This window comes from Pogonomyrmex barbatus, unplaced genomic scaffold, assembly GCF_055798465.1.
Source record: "Pogonomyrmex barbatus isolate J1 unplaced genomic scaffold, ASM5579846v1 scaffold13, whole genome shotgun sequence".
NCBI lineage: Eukaryota > Metazoa > Arthropoda > Insecta > Hymenoptera > Formicidae > Pogonomyrmex > Pogonomyrmex barbatus.
The window spans coordinates 4,806,046-4,818,572 of record NW_028297109.1 but is presented as its reverse complement, the minus strand read 5'-3'; the positions used below and the strand labels follow the sequence as shown (position 1 = coordinate 4,818,572).

Genomic DNA, 12,527 nt, shown 5'->3' with positions numbered 1-12,527 from the left:
AACATAAGCTCCCACTCTGTTTATTTAAAATTATCTTGATAATTGTATATATACATTATGTAATGCAAGATGATCCAGATTTTATTCAGCGATTTCTATTCAACCAACTATACAGGTCAGCGATACGGCGAAAGTACTGGTAACTGAAGTACTCGAGAAAGTGTCTGTGAATCGTGTCGCGACCTTCACAATAGAGGCCGACGCATCTCTCGGCACGCCCGTCGTCGAAGTGCTCTCTCCCACCAGAGAGAGTTTATCTGTACATGTCAAACAGAACAGCCATGGCACCTACACCGCTGGATTTACTCCGAAGGATGTTGGTACGTCTACATAAATCAAGTGAGAATTTTGCTATTGTATTTCAAACGATACTCTTAATATAGGTGATCATAGTGTCGAGGTGAAGCTCAGCGGATCGCACGTAGAAGGTAGCCCGTTTCTCGTTAAAGCTTATAACGCTGATAAAGTCAAGGTGACGGATATAAACAGCGGAGTCGTCGGAAAACCAGTATTCTTTAGCAGTAAGATCATTTCCTTTAATCCCCTTGATAATTGCAATGAGCAGAATTTTATGTAAAATGCGTAACATTCTCTTATTTATTCCAGTCAATGCGAGTCAAGCTGGGGCTGGAAATCTGGAGATTATAGTCGCAGTGAACGGCAAGAACGTCCCGAATTATGTGCAAAGCGAAGGCAACGCGAAGTTCAGAGTTAATTTTAAGCCACAAGAAGCCGCTGTACATAGTCTTAGTGTTCGTTTCAATGGAGAACCAGTCCCAGGTAAGAAAGAAGTTTACACGATTGCATAATTTTACTGGCTATGTCTTAAGTTTGTTCGGTATCAATGTACCATCTAAATTCCCAGGTTCACCGTTCAGCTGCAAGGTGGTAGGTGCGGGTCAAGCAACAATTTCCGGTCACAATCTGAAAATGAGCGCTGTGAAGCGATTGATGTCTTTCACAGTGGATCCACAGATTCCATCCACGAACTGTGACGTTATCGCGACGCCACCGTCAGGTATCGCTTTGCCCATCACCATCGAACCCATTGACGGCAAATATAACGTGAGCTTCGTGCCTACGGAAGTTGGCAGACACAACATCAGCGTCTTGGTGGATGGTGAATCGATAAAAGGCTCTCCGTTCGCTTGTAATATTTATGATGTAACTAAAGTAAGTTCTCAAATTGTATGATCAGAATGTATGTTAGATATTTTCAATATTAAATTTAATTAACTGTTGTAATAATTACAGGTACACGTATCTGGCCTTACAGAGGCGTTGCTTGGTCAGGCAACTACATTTACTGTCGATGCCGCAGAAGCCGGCGAAGGTACGCTAGAACTAGTAGTTAGCACAGAGAACAATACCGTAAAGGCTGAGGTAGTGGCTTGCGCTCGTGGTCTTTATGACGTCACGTTTGTGCCACAGACGACGAGCACGCATTATGTTAATATCAGTTTCAATGATGACAATGTGCCAGGTAAACAATTTCATCGATGAATGCTTACAAAAACTAATTTGAAAAATTAAAGAACTCACTATGCTGATTTTTTTACATTAGGAAGTCCATTTAAATGTCCCGTCATTAGTGGCATGTTACACGGTCCATCGATGGTTCGAGTCGGTAATACGGCATACATAGATCTAGACATGTCCGACTTGCACGGTCCTGTAGCCGCTGAAGTAACCGGTAAATTATTCATTACTACAACTAAAAAATCTTTTTCAGATTATGCGTAATTTGTTAATAATGTTTTATAATTTTTTTTTTTCTTATTTAGGTCCAGATGGAATAATCATTCCGTGTACGTTAACCAAATTATCGTCTAGTTTGTATCGCGTGGAAGTTCGAACGCGGCAAGTGGGAACGTACAGTATAATATTCAATGATGGACACAAAATGGTCAGTTCACAAACACTTCAAGCTTTCGATCCCGGCAGAGTTTCTATTAAAGAAATAGCAGACGTGGTTTGTCATCGACCCGGAACCATTTTAGGTAATTATTTGCATGTATAAATTTAATAAATATCGCCATAGTAGGATGTAAGCTATTTATGAAATAAAAATACGAATAGCATTTTATTTCTTCCTTTTATTTTCTTACAGTTGTCGCATCGAAGGAAGCTGGTCCTGGAAAGTTGTCTGTTAATGTACGCGCCGGTGGTGCAGACGTGGACAGTCTCGTGAGAGAAAGGGAGAGCGGTGTTTATGAAATTGTGTTTCATCCTACACGAGCCGCACCTCACAGAGTTCACATAAAATACAACGAAGTCCACATTCCTGGTATTGTATCTTTATACCTTTATCTTTAATAGAATTGTCTTCATTCTATTAGAATCATTTTTATTAACGTGAGATCGTAAATGTCAAACAACTAATTGCGCATCTTTGCTTATAAATATATGTCGCATAATTTTAAATATTTTAATAATACTTGATATGAATTTTAAATTTTTATATAATTTATTGCTAATTTACAGGAAGCCCGTTGGATGTGACGGTACGTGGTCCGACAGGAGGACGAGAAGTGACAGCGACGGGATTAGGTCTATATCAATCGTGCGTTGGGAAAGTAACATCCTTCACGATTGAGACTCTCGGACGTCCTGGTAAGGAATTTGATGTGGTCATCAGTGGTCCGCAGGGTAACGCCGTACCCGTACGTTGTTATCAACATCGCGACGGCAATCTGCTCGCCGAATTCACAACAAACAGCGTCGGTAAGATCAAAGAAAATTGTAGCATGTAAAATATCTCGAAAGAGAAATTGAAATATATATATATATATATATATATATATATATATCATTGAATTATTTATTTAGGCACGTATAAAATCGACGTGTTGCATGGAGCAAAGCCTGTATTGGGTTCACCATTCTTCTGTCAAGCCTTTGACGCCGCTAAGGTGAAGCTTCAGGAATTAGGTCCCATGACGATTTCAGTTCACGATCACATCGCTTTCAAACGTGAGTGATGATCACAATGCGTGCACATTGCGTGCATTTCTAACAAATGTTATCGATACTACTAATAAGAAAGATCAAACATATGGACATCACAAGCATTTTGAGCAACGTTTTTATTATAACAATTTGCAAATTCAAAATATTGCAAATATTTTTTTTATTTCCTTGAAAAATTAATAATAAAAGACCAAAAATTAAATCTCAAAAATGAAAATCATCAAAAAGATATCAAACTTACTATAAATCTTATTAAAAACATACATATACAATTTATTCTTTTACTTAAATAAGAATATAAAATCTTGAAATTTACAGTTGTTAAATATTCTGCTTTTCTAAAAATGTAATACTTTTCATACACATATGATTCACGGTTCACATACAGCGCCTGTATACGGCACGGTGTGATTCATTTAATAATTTTTTATTTATTAGCAATCGAAATCGTTTTCACACGCGAAGAAAGTATCGACGTGACCTAAATCGAGCGATACGATCAGAATTGAGTTATCGGAGTTAAGAGAACCATGTTAACTGCTAAGTAATTGCCCAGATTGGTGAAACATAAACGCGCCGCGAGAGCATGATATCACGCTTATTTGAAGTGTAAGCGTATATCTCGGTGTTGCGTCTCGCGCGCTTATGTAAATGTACCATGTACGCATAGGCGGGAGAAAGTGGCGAACGTTTTCTAGTGCACTATATAACTATGCAGCTACGTTTCAAGGCCGCGTGTAGGATACAATCGCAGCAGATAACTCGGACACTACGTAGACTACTTTCAAATAGCCTTGCCTTACACACCGCCGAATGAACCAGTCGCGATACACATCGCGCGCGGCGCGATACCAATTGAAGAGTCGCGATCGCACATTCGTTCGGCAACGATAGATGTAAGAATCGCAGAATCGCAGACATATACGATCGGCAATTCATCGGCAAAACTCGGTGAATGATTACAGTGATGAAAGCCGACGCCGGCACGGCCGACCTGGATGTAACGGCAACAAGCCCATCGGGTCAGGAGATCCCGTTGCAGGTCACACCACTCAATGACGGCGCCGAGATGATCGAGTTCTCGCCCAGCGTGCCCGGCACTTATATGATCAACGTCACCTACGGTAATCAGACGCAAGGAGGAATTTTATTCTTGAGAAAGCAGTCTCTTACGTTGTACTTATATTCATATTTACATTCATTGATGATAGGCGGATGTTCCGTGCCTGGAAGTCCAGTGGTATGCACCGTCGATGCGGCTGGGCAGGCTCGCGCGAAAGGCGAAGGATTGCTGAGCGGTCATGTGGGTAAACCGGCACACTTTATCGTCACCGGCACGCGAAGTCCGCCAGCCGTTCAGGTATTTACATACGATATGCAATAAGGAAGTCGCTTCGTCAAGTTGCGCGTAAGATGAGCTGGATTCTTTTTTAACCGAGCCATATGCAGGTGGACGGACCGGACAGTGTTTCCAAGGCTACCATCGAGGCTGGCGCTAATCCTGGCACGTGGAATGTGTCTTACGTGCCGACCGAAATTGGAGTGTTTGATGTGAGGGTTGTTTCTGCCGGGCAACAACTGCCGGGATCTCCGTGGCATCCGAAGATCGTCGACACGCGAAATCTTCGCGTTATCGGTAAATATATTTGAAATGACATTAAACACTACTAAATATTTCTGTTGTGTTCACTGTGTATTCATGACAATTGTAGGTGGCTGGTCTGCCGTGTGCGACGATATCGGTCGCTTGAAACTGCATCCTTCGAACAAAATCAGCTTCGACACCGCGGAAGCCGGACCCGGTGAGATCAGTGGTACGGTCGGTGATCATCCTATATCTTTCGAAATGACATCGAGCAACAGATTAAAACTCGTTCCGCCGCAAATGAGCAACGGCGAGCATCGCCTGGAGATATTATTCAACGGCACACCGTTTCCTGGCGCACCGAAGCTTGCGATCGTGCAGGATTTGGAGGTGTTTCATCAATCAAGATTTTGATCTCATTTTCAACTACATTTTTCTATCGCAATTACATTGTGCGTTCTTTTTGTAGCCACCAGTGCAGGATACAAGTCGAGTGTTATTGAAAGGGCGAGGATTAACGTCGGCGAAATGCGGCGAGGAAGTCAGTTTTACTATAGATGGTTCTCAAGCTGGAAACGGGACCCCAAAAGTGCAATTGTTTTCGCCTACTAGCGAACTTAATGTTATGTTACAACATCTGGGTAAGAGGAAAAATTAGTGAAGCTATAAATACAGATGAGAACACGATTCTAGATATTTTTTTTTTTTTGTATGAAATGTACAGGCGACAGCGTCTACCGCGCAAGCTATATACCACTAACGCCAGATCCGCTTTTGATGACTGTGTCGTGGAATGGAAGGCAATTGAAGGGTTGTCCACTGCAAATTAATGTTACAAGTGCGGCCGACGCATCTCGAGTTATTTGCTCCGGAGATGGACTGAAACACGGTGTGGTAGGGCAGGAAATCCGAAGTTTCATTGATACTAGAAGAGCTGGACCAGGTAAAGACTCGTTTCATGTCTATGAATAAATATTTATTGCTTTCGATTTTTTTATCAAAGACTCGTTTCGCAGGTGAGTTAACGGCACACTGTGTTGGACCACACAAAGTGGCGTATTGCGAGTTGTATGATCACGGTGATGCCACGTTTACGCTGAATGTGAAGCCTCAAGAGGCGGGACGGCATGCATTAACGATTAAATACGCTGGAGAACACGTTCCCGGTTCTCCATTTACGCTACGTGTCTCCGGCGCGCCGGATGCTTCGAAGGTATATAACACTTACAAATGCTAATAAAAATTCCAGATATTTTAATATCAAAATTTTTCAAGTTCAAAACCCTGTAATTATTAAGTTTAATAAATTTCCAAATTAGAAAGTGAAATAAATGTTATCACAATTAATTAATGAGATATTATAGAAGTGAAATTTTAACAAAATTAAATTATTGAATTAAATTAATTGGCATGTCCGAAATATTAGGTTCGCGTTTACGGACCAGGAATTGAACACGGTGTACTGGCGACTTTCCAATCGCGATTTATCTGCGACACACGTGGCGCCGGCGCCGGTCAACTTACAGTAAGAGTACGCGGACCTAAAGGTGCCTTCAGGGTAGAAATGCAACGAGAGACTCAAAAGGATCGAATTATTCTCTGTCGGTACGATCCGACGGAACCCGGGGACTATAGAGTGGAGGTTCGTTGGGCTGGTGTTTTGGTGCCAGGTTCTCCGTTCCCCGTTAAGATTGTCGATACGCAAGACGAATTACTAATGCTCACACAGGTAAAAATTATGTAATTACTATTTTGAAATTTACATGTAAAAATTAAAAAGAGAATTATGTATTATGATACTTGATACAGTAATTTAAAATGTTTAATTAAAAATTTATTACAAATAATTATATACATTATATATATAATGAATTACACATAAATGCTAATGATAGTATTCAATGGATAATAAAATTAAAATGGATATATGGATGTATGCGATTTCAGGGCGGAGATAATTATTCGACAGGCCATCATACTATCACATCGTGGCGTGGATCGCAAGCTATATTGTAGAAACGTCACGACTAACATTGTTATTATATTTTGTATGGACTAATATATTCGATAATATATGGTAATTATTGTAACTTATGTGCAAATGTTCCAATAAACTCAACATTCCAATATATTTTTTTCTGGTTTATACATAAAAAACATATGTACAATTTCGAAATAAATATCGATTTATTCATATTCTATCAATGAGAAAGCATTATTATCTTTTCTTTTTCTTTTCTAGCTTGCTGAGATCCCTAAAGATTTCTTTCTTCGCTTGCTTTTGTTTTTTCATCCTCTTGGCTTCCTCCTCTGCAATCTGCGCCTGGCGCTCGGTTATTCTCTTTGTCATAGCTATCTTTTCTTGCTTCTTTTTCTCATTATAACTCTTTCTGATCATCTTCATCATACGCGCGATATTTTCCTCTCGGGGCTCGCGCACCACAGCGACTCGACTTTCCTTCAACTTGGGTTTGCGCCAGTGCGGCACGCATTTGTTTTTGGGCTTGTCTCTGTACGGAAGCTCCTTCTGCAATTTGCGCGGTATGGACAGCGGTTTAAACACCTTGACGTCTCGCTCGATCGGCTTGTATATTGAGTTTTGTTTGGGCTTGTTGATTATATTTTTTTCTCGTTTCAGTTCGCTCAGACTTCTCATACCAACCCACTGGTCTTTTTCCCCGGGCGGTAGCACCAGTGACAACACCGGTGCATACCAAGGCTCCAGCAAATGGTTGACCGAAATCCATATCTTGCAGAACACTATATCACTCTCCTTTATCTTGTCTTCGAAGGTAGCGCGAAAGAGACCGTCCGTACCAATAGCCTGCTTGATCTGACCGCGAATACCCGACACTGTTTGGATCTGAGCATTCTGGAACTTTGCGACCTCAATGGCAGAATTGAACATCTCTTTGATAAGCGCAGTCTTGCGGTAGATTTTCGTCGGTTTGCCTATAAGTTTAAGCGCCTTCTTCACCTTCTTTTCGTCTGTCTCTATTATCGAACCAGTTGCCGCAATACGAAAACTTGTCTCCTTGTTCGAAACCTTCTGCACCGCCAGAATTCCTGTACCCTCCGGAATCATCGGGCCCCTGAAGTGAACTGTACATGGCATGTGCTCCGGAGTGTATTTCAGAAACCGATGAGACAGATTGTCTTCCTGCTTGGAGAAAAGTGTACGCGATTCAAATCTGCGCCAACCTACGGAGAAAATAAGCGGATCGCCCCACTTCAAGATCTTTGGAAACCATCGATGCTTCTTAATACGCGCTTGCAATTCGATACCATCCCAGAGTTTTGCTAATCCAAGAGGTTTCTTCTCCTCTTCGCCAGGCAACAGACCACCGATGACGATCGGATATGTTGGATCGAAATACTCTATCAGCTCACATGTCACCTTTTCGATCTCTACGCGCACATACATACCGGGACGGTAGCCTTCCAACTGAAATCTGAAATAATCATCTAATCCTTCGAACGCCGACTTGTTGATATCCGCCTGTTCCTCCACCTCGGCCTTCAGTTCATCATAGTATGTCTTTTTATTCGGATTATCATAATCCGCATCAAATTGCTCCTTCAATTTCTTCTTCTTTTCCAGTAGCTTCTTTCTCTCCTCTTCCTCATCCGCCGACAAATTTTTGGGAGCTGCATCCTCCGTTTTATGTTTTTCCCCAGTCTCCAAATCTTCGAAGTCGCCATATACATTCTCGTTATCCAGCTTCAAAAGCTCTTCCGCGTCCTCCGATTCTTTCCATGGGCCCGTTACGAAATATTTCATCAACAACGTCTTGTTCTCTTCTTTCAGCCAATCACGCATGTTCTCCATTGGATAGAAAACGGACTCCTCCTGATCCTGCAGCTCCCGCTCGTGTATCTTCTGCTGTTGTTGTTCTTGAACCATGCGGAATATTCCGCCGATATCCTCACCAGACTTCTCGTCCTTTTTATCCTTCTTTTCCTCCTTTTCCTCTTTCTGATCAAATACTCCATAAACCAACTTCATCAAGTTCATATTTCCTTGCTGGCGATTTATGAAGGCTTCCCTCGCCTTTTCAGCTAAATTTGTTTTCCACTTAAATTCATCTGGTGTTTCATCTTCATTCTCGTCTATCCTGACATCGCTATCCTTTTCTTCTTGTTCATCTTCAAAAATATTGCCTTCGAAATCATTGGTTCGTTTTGCATCGGTCATTTCTAATCTCGCATCTGAGTCTTCATCTCTGAACTCATCGAAGCTTTCATCATCCTGCTTTACGTTCTTCTTTGTTGTTTCCAAAACACTCAATGCTTTTGAGATCTTATCTCTTATCAACTCATCTGACTTTTTACTCAAAGAATGATATACTTCTACGTTTTCCTGAAGATTCTTCTTTTTATTGTATATTAACTCACTCTCATTGAGACTTGTGTTATCATTTTCTATAATTGCATTATCTTCTACAATTACATCTCTTTTCTGCTTCTTTTCGATATCGTGCTCCTCAGTATTTTTTCTTTTAAAGCCTTTTCTAGCTTTTTCCAAAGTCTCATCATCATTTGATTCATCCTCATCATCGTCATTATTTTCATCTGTTTCGTCGTCGTCATTGTCATCATCTTCATTCAAGGCATTAAAGGCATTTTCCATATTTGTTTCGTCATTAAATATTACTTTTCTCCGAATTCTTTTATCCTCTGTGATTAACTTACTCGTATAAGGAGCCATATTCTCGTCGACGTCCTGTGACTTGATCGGCGCGGAATCGCTAAATAGTTTCAGCTCTCTCTGTTGTAATTTCTGGTCTAGCGTCTCCTGTATATCTATGAAATCATCGATCAGTTCTGTGTCCTCTTTTTTGTAGGAATGACTGCCACCCAGTTCTACGTAAACAGCATCTTTGTCATAAATTAAGCCACCGATGCCAGAAAACGGTGCATAAATCAACTGCTCCTTTTCTACTAAACTTCGCTTCTTAATCTCCTCTGGAAGTGGACAAGGATCTGATAAAATGTTTATTTTCTTAATCTTCATATCTTCTGAACAACCGGGTATATGAATAAAGGTCTCGTTATGCAAAGGAATTCCTCGGACATATCTGAAAGCAAATTTGGTTGTTTTTTTAAAACATATGGCAGTTTAAGAATAAATTAAGAATAAATTAAGCTGAGAATAAAGTTAATCTATATTGACAATAGTAAACAAAGAATCCCGAGTTCGAGTCTGATCATAAATATTCTTGTCTCTTATAATAAAAAATATAGACAATTATTCTTCCTTACCCGTATAAACTGACAGTTCTATCGACTACTGGATTCTTCCTGATCATCTCCGGTGGTGTTATGTCCTCTACTCTATCGACGACTATGTAAGGATGAGTAGTACGCCAAGTTAAAGGCCTGTATTTCATGATTGATATGTATCGTGCCAGATTCTTTACTTCTGTATATAGATACTCCCCATGCAACAATCCAGACAGATAGAACAACTTTGCACCAGCATATAGCTGTAAGAATATAAAAACCATATTGTAATTAATTAGTTGATAAGATTCAGAAAATAGTTATAAAAAGTTATCGTGCAGATTAAGTGTCATAATTTGTAAAGAAAGGATTTCGAGTTCAAATTCTCCTTGAGGTTCGTTAATTTTCCAAATTCCTACATACCTCTGTCCAGAAGCGATGCTGCAGCAGCTTCTTGGTCTTCCTCATCTGAGTGACATTCTTTATCTGATCTAGATGAGTAAGGACTCCCAGAATTTTGGGCATGCCATGCACTTGACACATGTTCAGAAATTCGAATGTCTCTAATTCAAATCCAAAGGAAGCATCTACCAATAATAATACCAAGTCTGCCACTTTGGCAAGATCAATCATGCAATTCAGATCATTATTGCATTCCATGAAGGTGACCCTTTGCTTTTTGCTGGTCACAACGGTAACCGGGCCGCGTATATTAGTTAATGGTTGTCTGATATAGCTTTTTATTAAGCATTGAATAAGCAGCGACTTTCCCACTTTTGGTGGGCCTACCACGGCCACGAAGACTGGTGGTGGTTCCACAGGCTTTCTATCAATTACAGGTATATGCTGCTTCTTGGTTTCAATATCCTGTTTTCGTCTAAATCTCCTCTCTGCTTTAACTGTAGAATGAAAAGTAAACGCTTTTGGATTCCTCTGTTTGTCCGTCAGTTCCTGCACATGTTTCTTTTTTGTCTTCTTCTTCTCAGCCTTGCGACCGGCATTGCGGTCCCTATGACTTTTATGCTTCACTGTATCCTCATCCATTGTAAACAATATGTCTTCCTAGCTTCCTCCACTTCTTTATTTTCTCTGCTCGTTAATGCCAATTAAAAATCCGTAATATTATTGTAATCATTTATAGATTGTTTACATCTTTTAGTATTTTTTACAACTGAAACAAGATAAATATATATGCAAATGTTAGAAAAAGAATAAGAAAGAAACAACAGAAATATAAACTTCTTTCCTTCACAATAGGAGAAAGTAGTTAATAATTATCTATAACATATTATAACATTAAGATATTTCATGTTTACAGACTTTTAAAATTAACAGATATAAACTTCCTTTTTAAAAAAAGAAAATAATAACAGTTATATATAAGATATTATTACAATTATAGTGAGCAAAGTAGCATAAAAACTGAATAAGATTAAAACTTATAATTTATTTAAAATTTTCATAAAGTTTATTTTCACATTAAACCTGTCCATTTTTAGATAGAGGGACATGGAGGAAAAATAAACTGTGCAAAAAGTTAAACTAAAAAGAATAGATTCATTATTTTAATGTTGTAGCAGCTATATACTGAAGATGGCTTAACCTAAAATCAAAATATTTGTATATTGATATTATTAAGCCCTTTTAGATCTTTTTAGCTAAACTTTTTGTGCTGTCTATCTTTTGTCTTTTCTTCTTTGTACGATAAAGTGGAAAAACGATAATGTGCAAATTCAAGAAACAATAAGCCTATTATTACTGATATATATCACTCAGATATATTATTCAGAATATCATACTCGACTTTTACACTCCTTTACCACAATTTTTTGTGAATTAATAAGCTTCGTTTTATTATATTATCATAACATGAAGATATCTTTCTAATAGAGTTATCGGCACGTGTCTAGAATTTTTTAATTCACTTCTTTAACACAAACATTTTGCGGCATTATTGTTGGAATATTTATAGACTTTTAAAATTAGTGTAAATATAAATTTTCTTTGTGAAAGGAGAAATTAATTAATAATTATGAACTTACGCACATGGATATTCGCCGTTTCGATCTTAGGTTATATTACCAGGAGATGCATATAAAACATCAAGGAAAACGAGGCAAGCTAGCGATGTTCGACATAATGCTCGCACATGCGCAGTAAAGCAAGTACTGAATTTCAGTCACAAATATGTAGTGGTAGTGTAATAAGAATAAGTATCACTAGATAGTGAAATTTGAATGGTCACTTTTAATTACGTGATCAATTTGATACCGAAAATGAGCGTCCAATATTAAAAAGCAATTAAATTTGTTTCTAAATACGTTAGAGGAATTTTTCTGCATAAAAAGACATAGGAGGGAGATTGATGCATTCTGTGTATGTACCATTATTTTTTACGATTCATAAATAACTTCTTATCCATCGTTTCTTATATTATCGTAAAAGGAAAAACAAAATAGGTCAAGAACGAGAAAGAAAAGTTAAAAGAAAAAGAATAGAGTCACAAAAGAATCTGGATTTTTTGAAGATAATGATATCAAGAATGAAGACATATATTTTTTCAATCCTCATTATTAATTGCAATTTTACAACAAATTTCAAAACATTATTTTGTTAGAAACAATAATCACAAACATAATCAGTTAAAAATAAGAATCTAAATTTCAGTTAACAAGCTTTCGAACGTTTTCACCGTATTTTTTTCTCCTTTTTTTCATCACAGTACAATAAATAATCTGTTTTTTTTTTT

General features: G+C 38.6%; 2 protein-coding genes across 5 annotated transcripts in view; one reads left to right on the top strand and one right to left on the bottom strand.

The window, feature by feature from the left end:
• The window catches only part of jbug (filamin-type immunoglobulin domains fbug), a 37,709-nt gene extending 31,023 nt beyond the window's left edge, over nucleotides 1-6,686 (top strand). For all 3 annotated transcript variants that reach the window (XM_011636905.3, XM_089072591.1, XM_089072590.1), the window contains exons 22-40: nucleotides 116-320; nucleotides 384-521; nucleotides 607-780; nucleotides 866-1,173; nucleotides 1,255-1,483; nucleotides 1,565-1,693; nucleotides 1,785-2,000; nucleotides 2,111-2,287; nucleotides 2,485-2,724; nucleotides 2,830-2,973; nucleotides 3,936-4,094; nucleotides 4,182-4,330; nucleotides 4,420-4,606; nucleotides 4,683-4,945; nucleotides 5,025-5,196; nucleotides 5,280-5,498; nucleotides 5,572-5,768; nucleotides 5,982-6,284; nucleotides 6,503-6,686. In XM_011636905.3, the coding sequence (XP_011635207.2) occupies nucleotides 116-320; nucleotides 384-521; nucleotides 607-780; nucleotides 866-1,173; nucleotides 1,255-1,483; nucleotides 1,565-1,693; nucleotides 1,785-2,000; nucleotides 2,111-2,287; nucleotides 2,485-2,724; nucleotides 2,830-2,973; nucleotides 3,936-4,094; nucleotides 4,182-4,330; nucleotides 4,420-4,606; nucleotides 4,683-4,945; nucleotides 5,025-5,196; nucleotides 5,280-5,498; nucleotides 5,572-5,768; nucleotides 5,982-6,284; nucleotides 6,503-6,571 (3,678 nt within the window). In that variant the 3' untranslated portion in view covers nucleotides 6,572-6,686. The remainder of the gene's footprint in view (nucleotides 1-115; nucleotides 321-383; nucleotides 522-606; nucleotides 781-865; nucleotides 1,174-1,254; nucleotides 1,484-1,564; nucleotides 1,694-1,784; nucleotides 2,001-2,110; nucleotides 2,288-2,484; nucleotides 2,725-2,829; nucleotides 2,974-3,935; nucleotides 4,095-4,181; nucleotides 4,331-4,419; nucleotides 4,607-4,682; nucleotides 4,946-5,024; nucleotides 5,197-5,279; nucleotides 5,499-5,571; nucleotides 5,769-5,981; nucleotides 6,285-6,502) is intronic.
• LOC105425906 (ribosome biogenesis protein BMS1 homolog) lies at nucleotides 6,368-11,963 on the bottom strand. 2 transcript variants are annotated; one of them, XM_011636902.3, is made up of 4 exons: nucleotides 11,821-11,963; nucleotides 10,202-10,949; nucleotides 9,818-10,041; nucleotides 6,368-9,633 (listed from the first exon to the last, which is right to left on the bottom strand). In XM_011636902.3, the coding sequence occupies exons 2-4, from the start codon at nucleotides 10,820-10,822 to the stop codon at nucleotides 6,774-6,776; spliced, it is 3,705 nt and encodes a 1,234-aa protein (XP_011635204.3). In that variant the 5' UTR covers nucleotides 10,823-10,949; nucleotides 11,821-11,963; the 3' UTR covers nucleotides 6,368-6,773. The 2 variants fall into 2 exon arrangements, with proteins under 2 accessions (XP_011635204.3, XP_088928718.1); XM_089072592.1 differs by having other exon boundaries at nucleotides 11,825-11,951.
• Nucleotides 11,964-12,527: the final 564 nt, after the last annotated feature.

What these genes read in the sequence shown, in the direction of transcription:
- LOC105425906 (XM_011636902.3), bottom strand. Translation starts at nt 10,822, where the DNA reads ATGGATGAGGATACAGTGAAGCATAAAAGTCATAGGGACCGCAATGCC. An exon ending in AGCATCGCTTCTGGACAGAG is followed by an intron (nt 10,042 to 10,201) that starts GTATGTAGGAAT and finishes ATATTCTTACAG; the next exon opens with CTATATGCTGGTGCAAAGTT. An exon ending in AGAACTGTCAGTTTATACGG is followed by an intron (nt 9,634 to 9,817) that starts GTAAGGAAGAAT and finishes ATTTGCTTTCAG; the next exon opens with ATATGTCCGAGGAATTCCTT.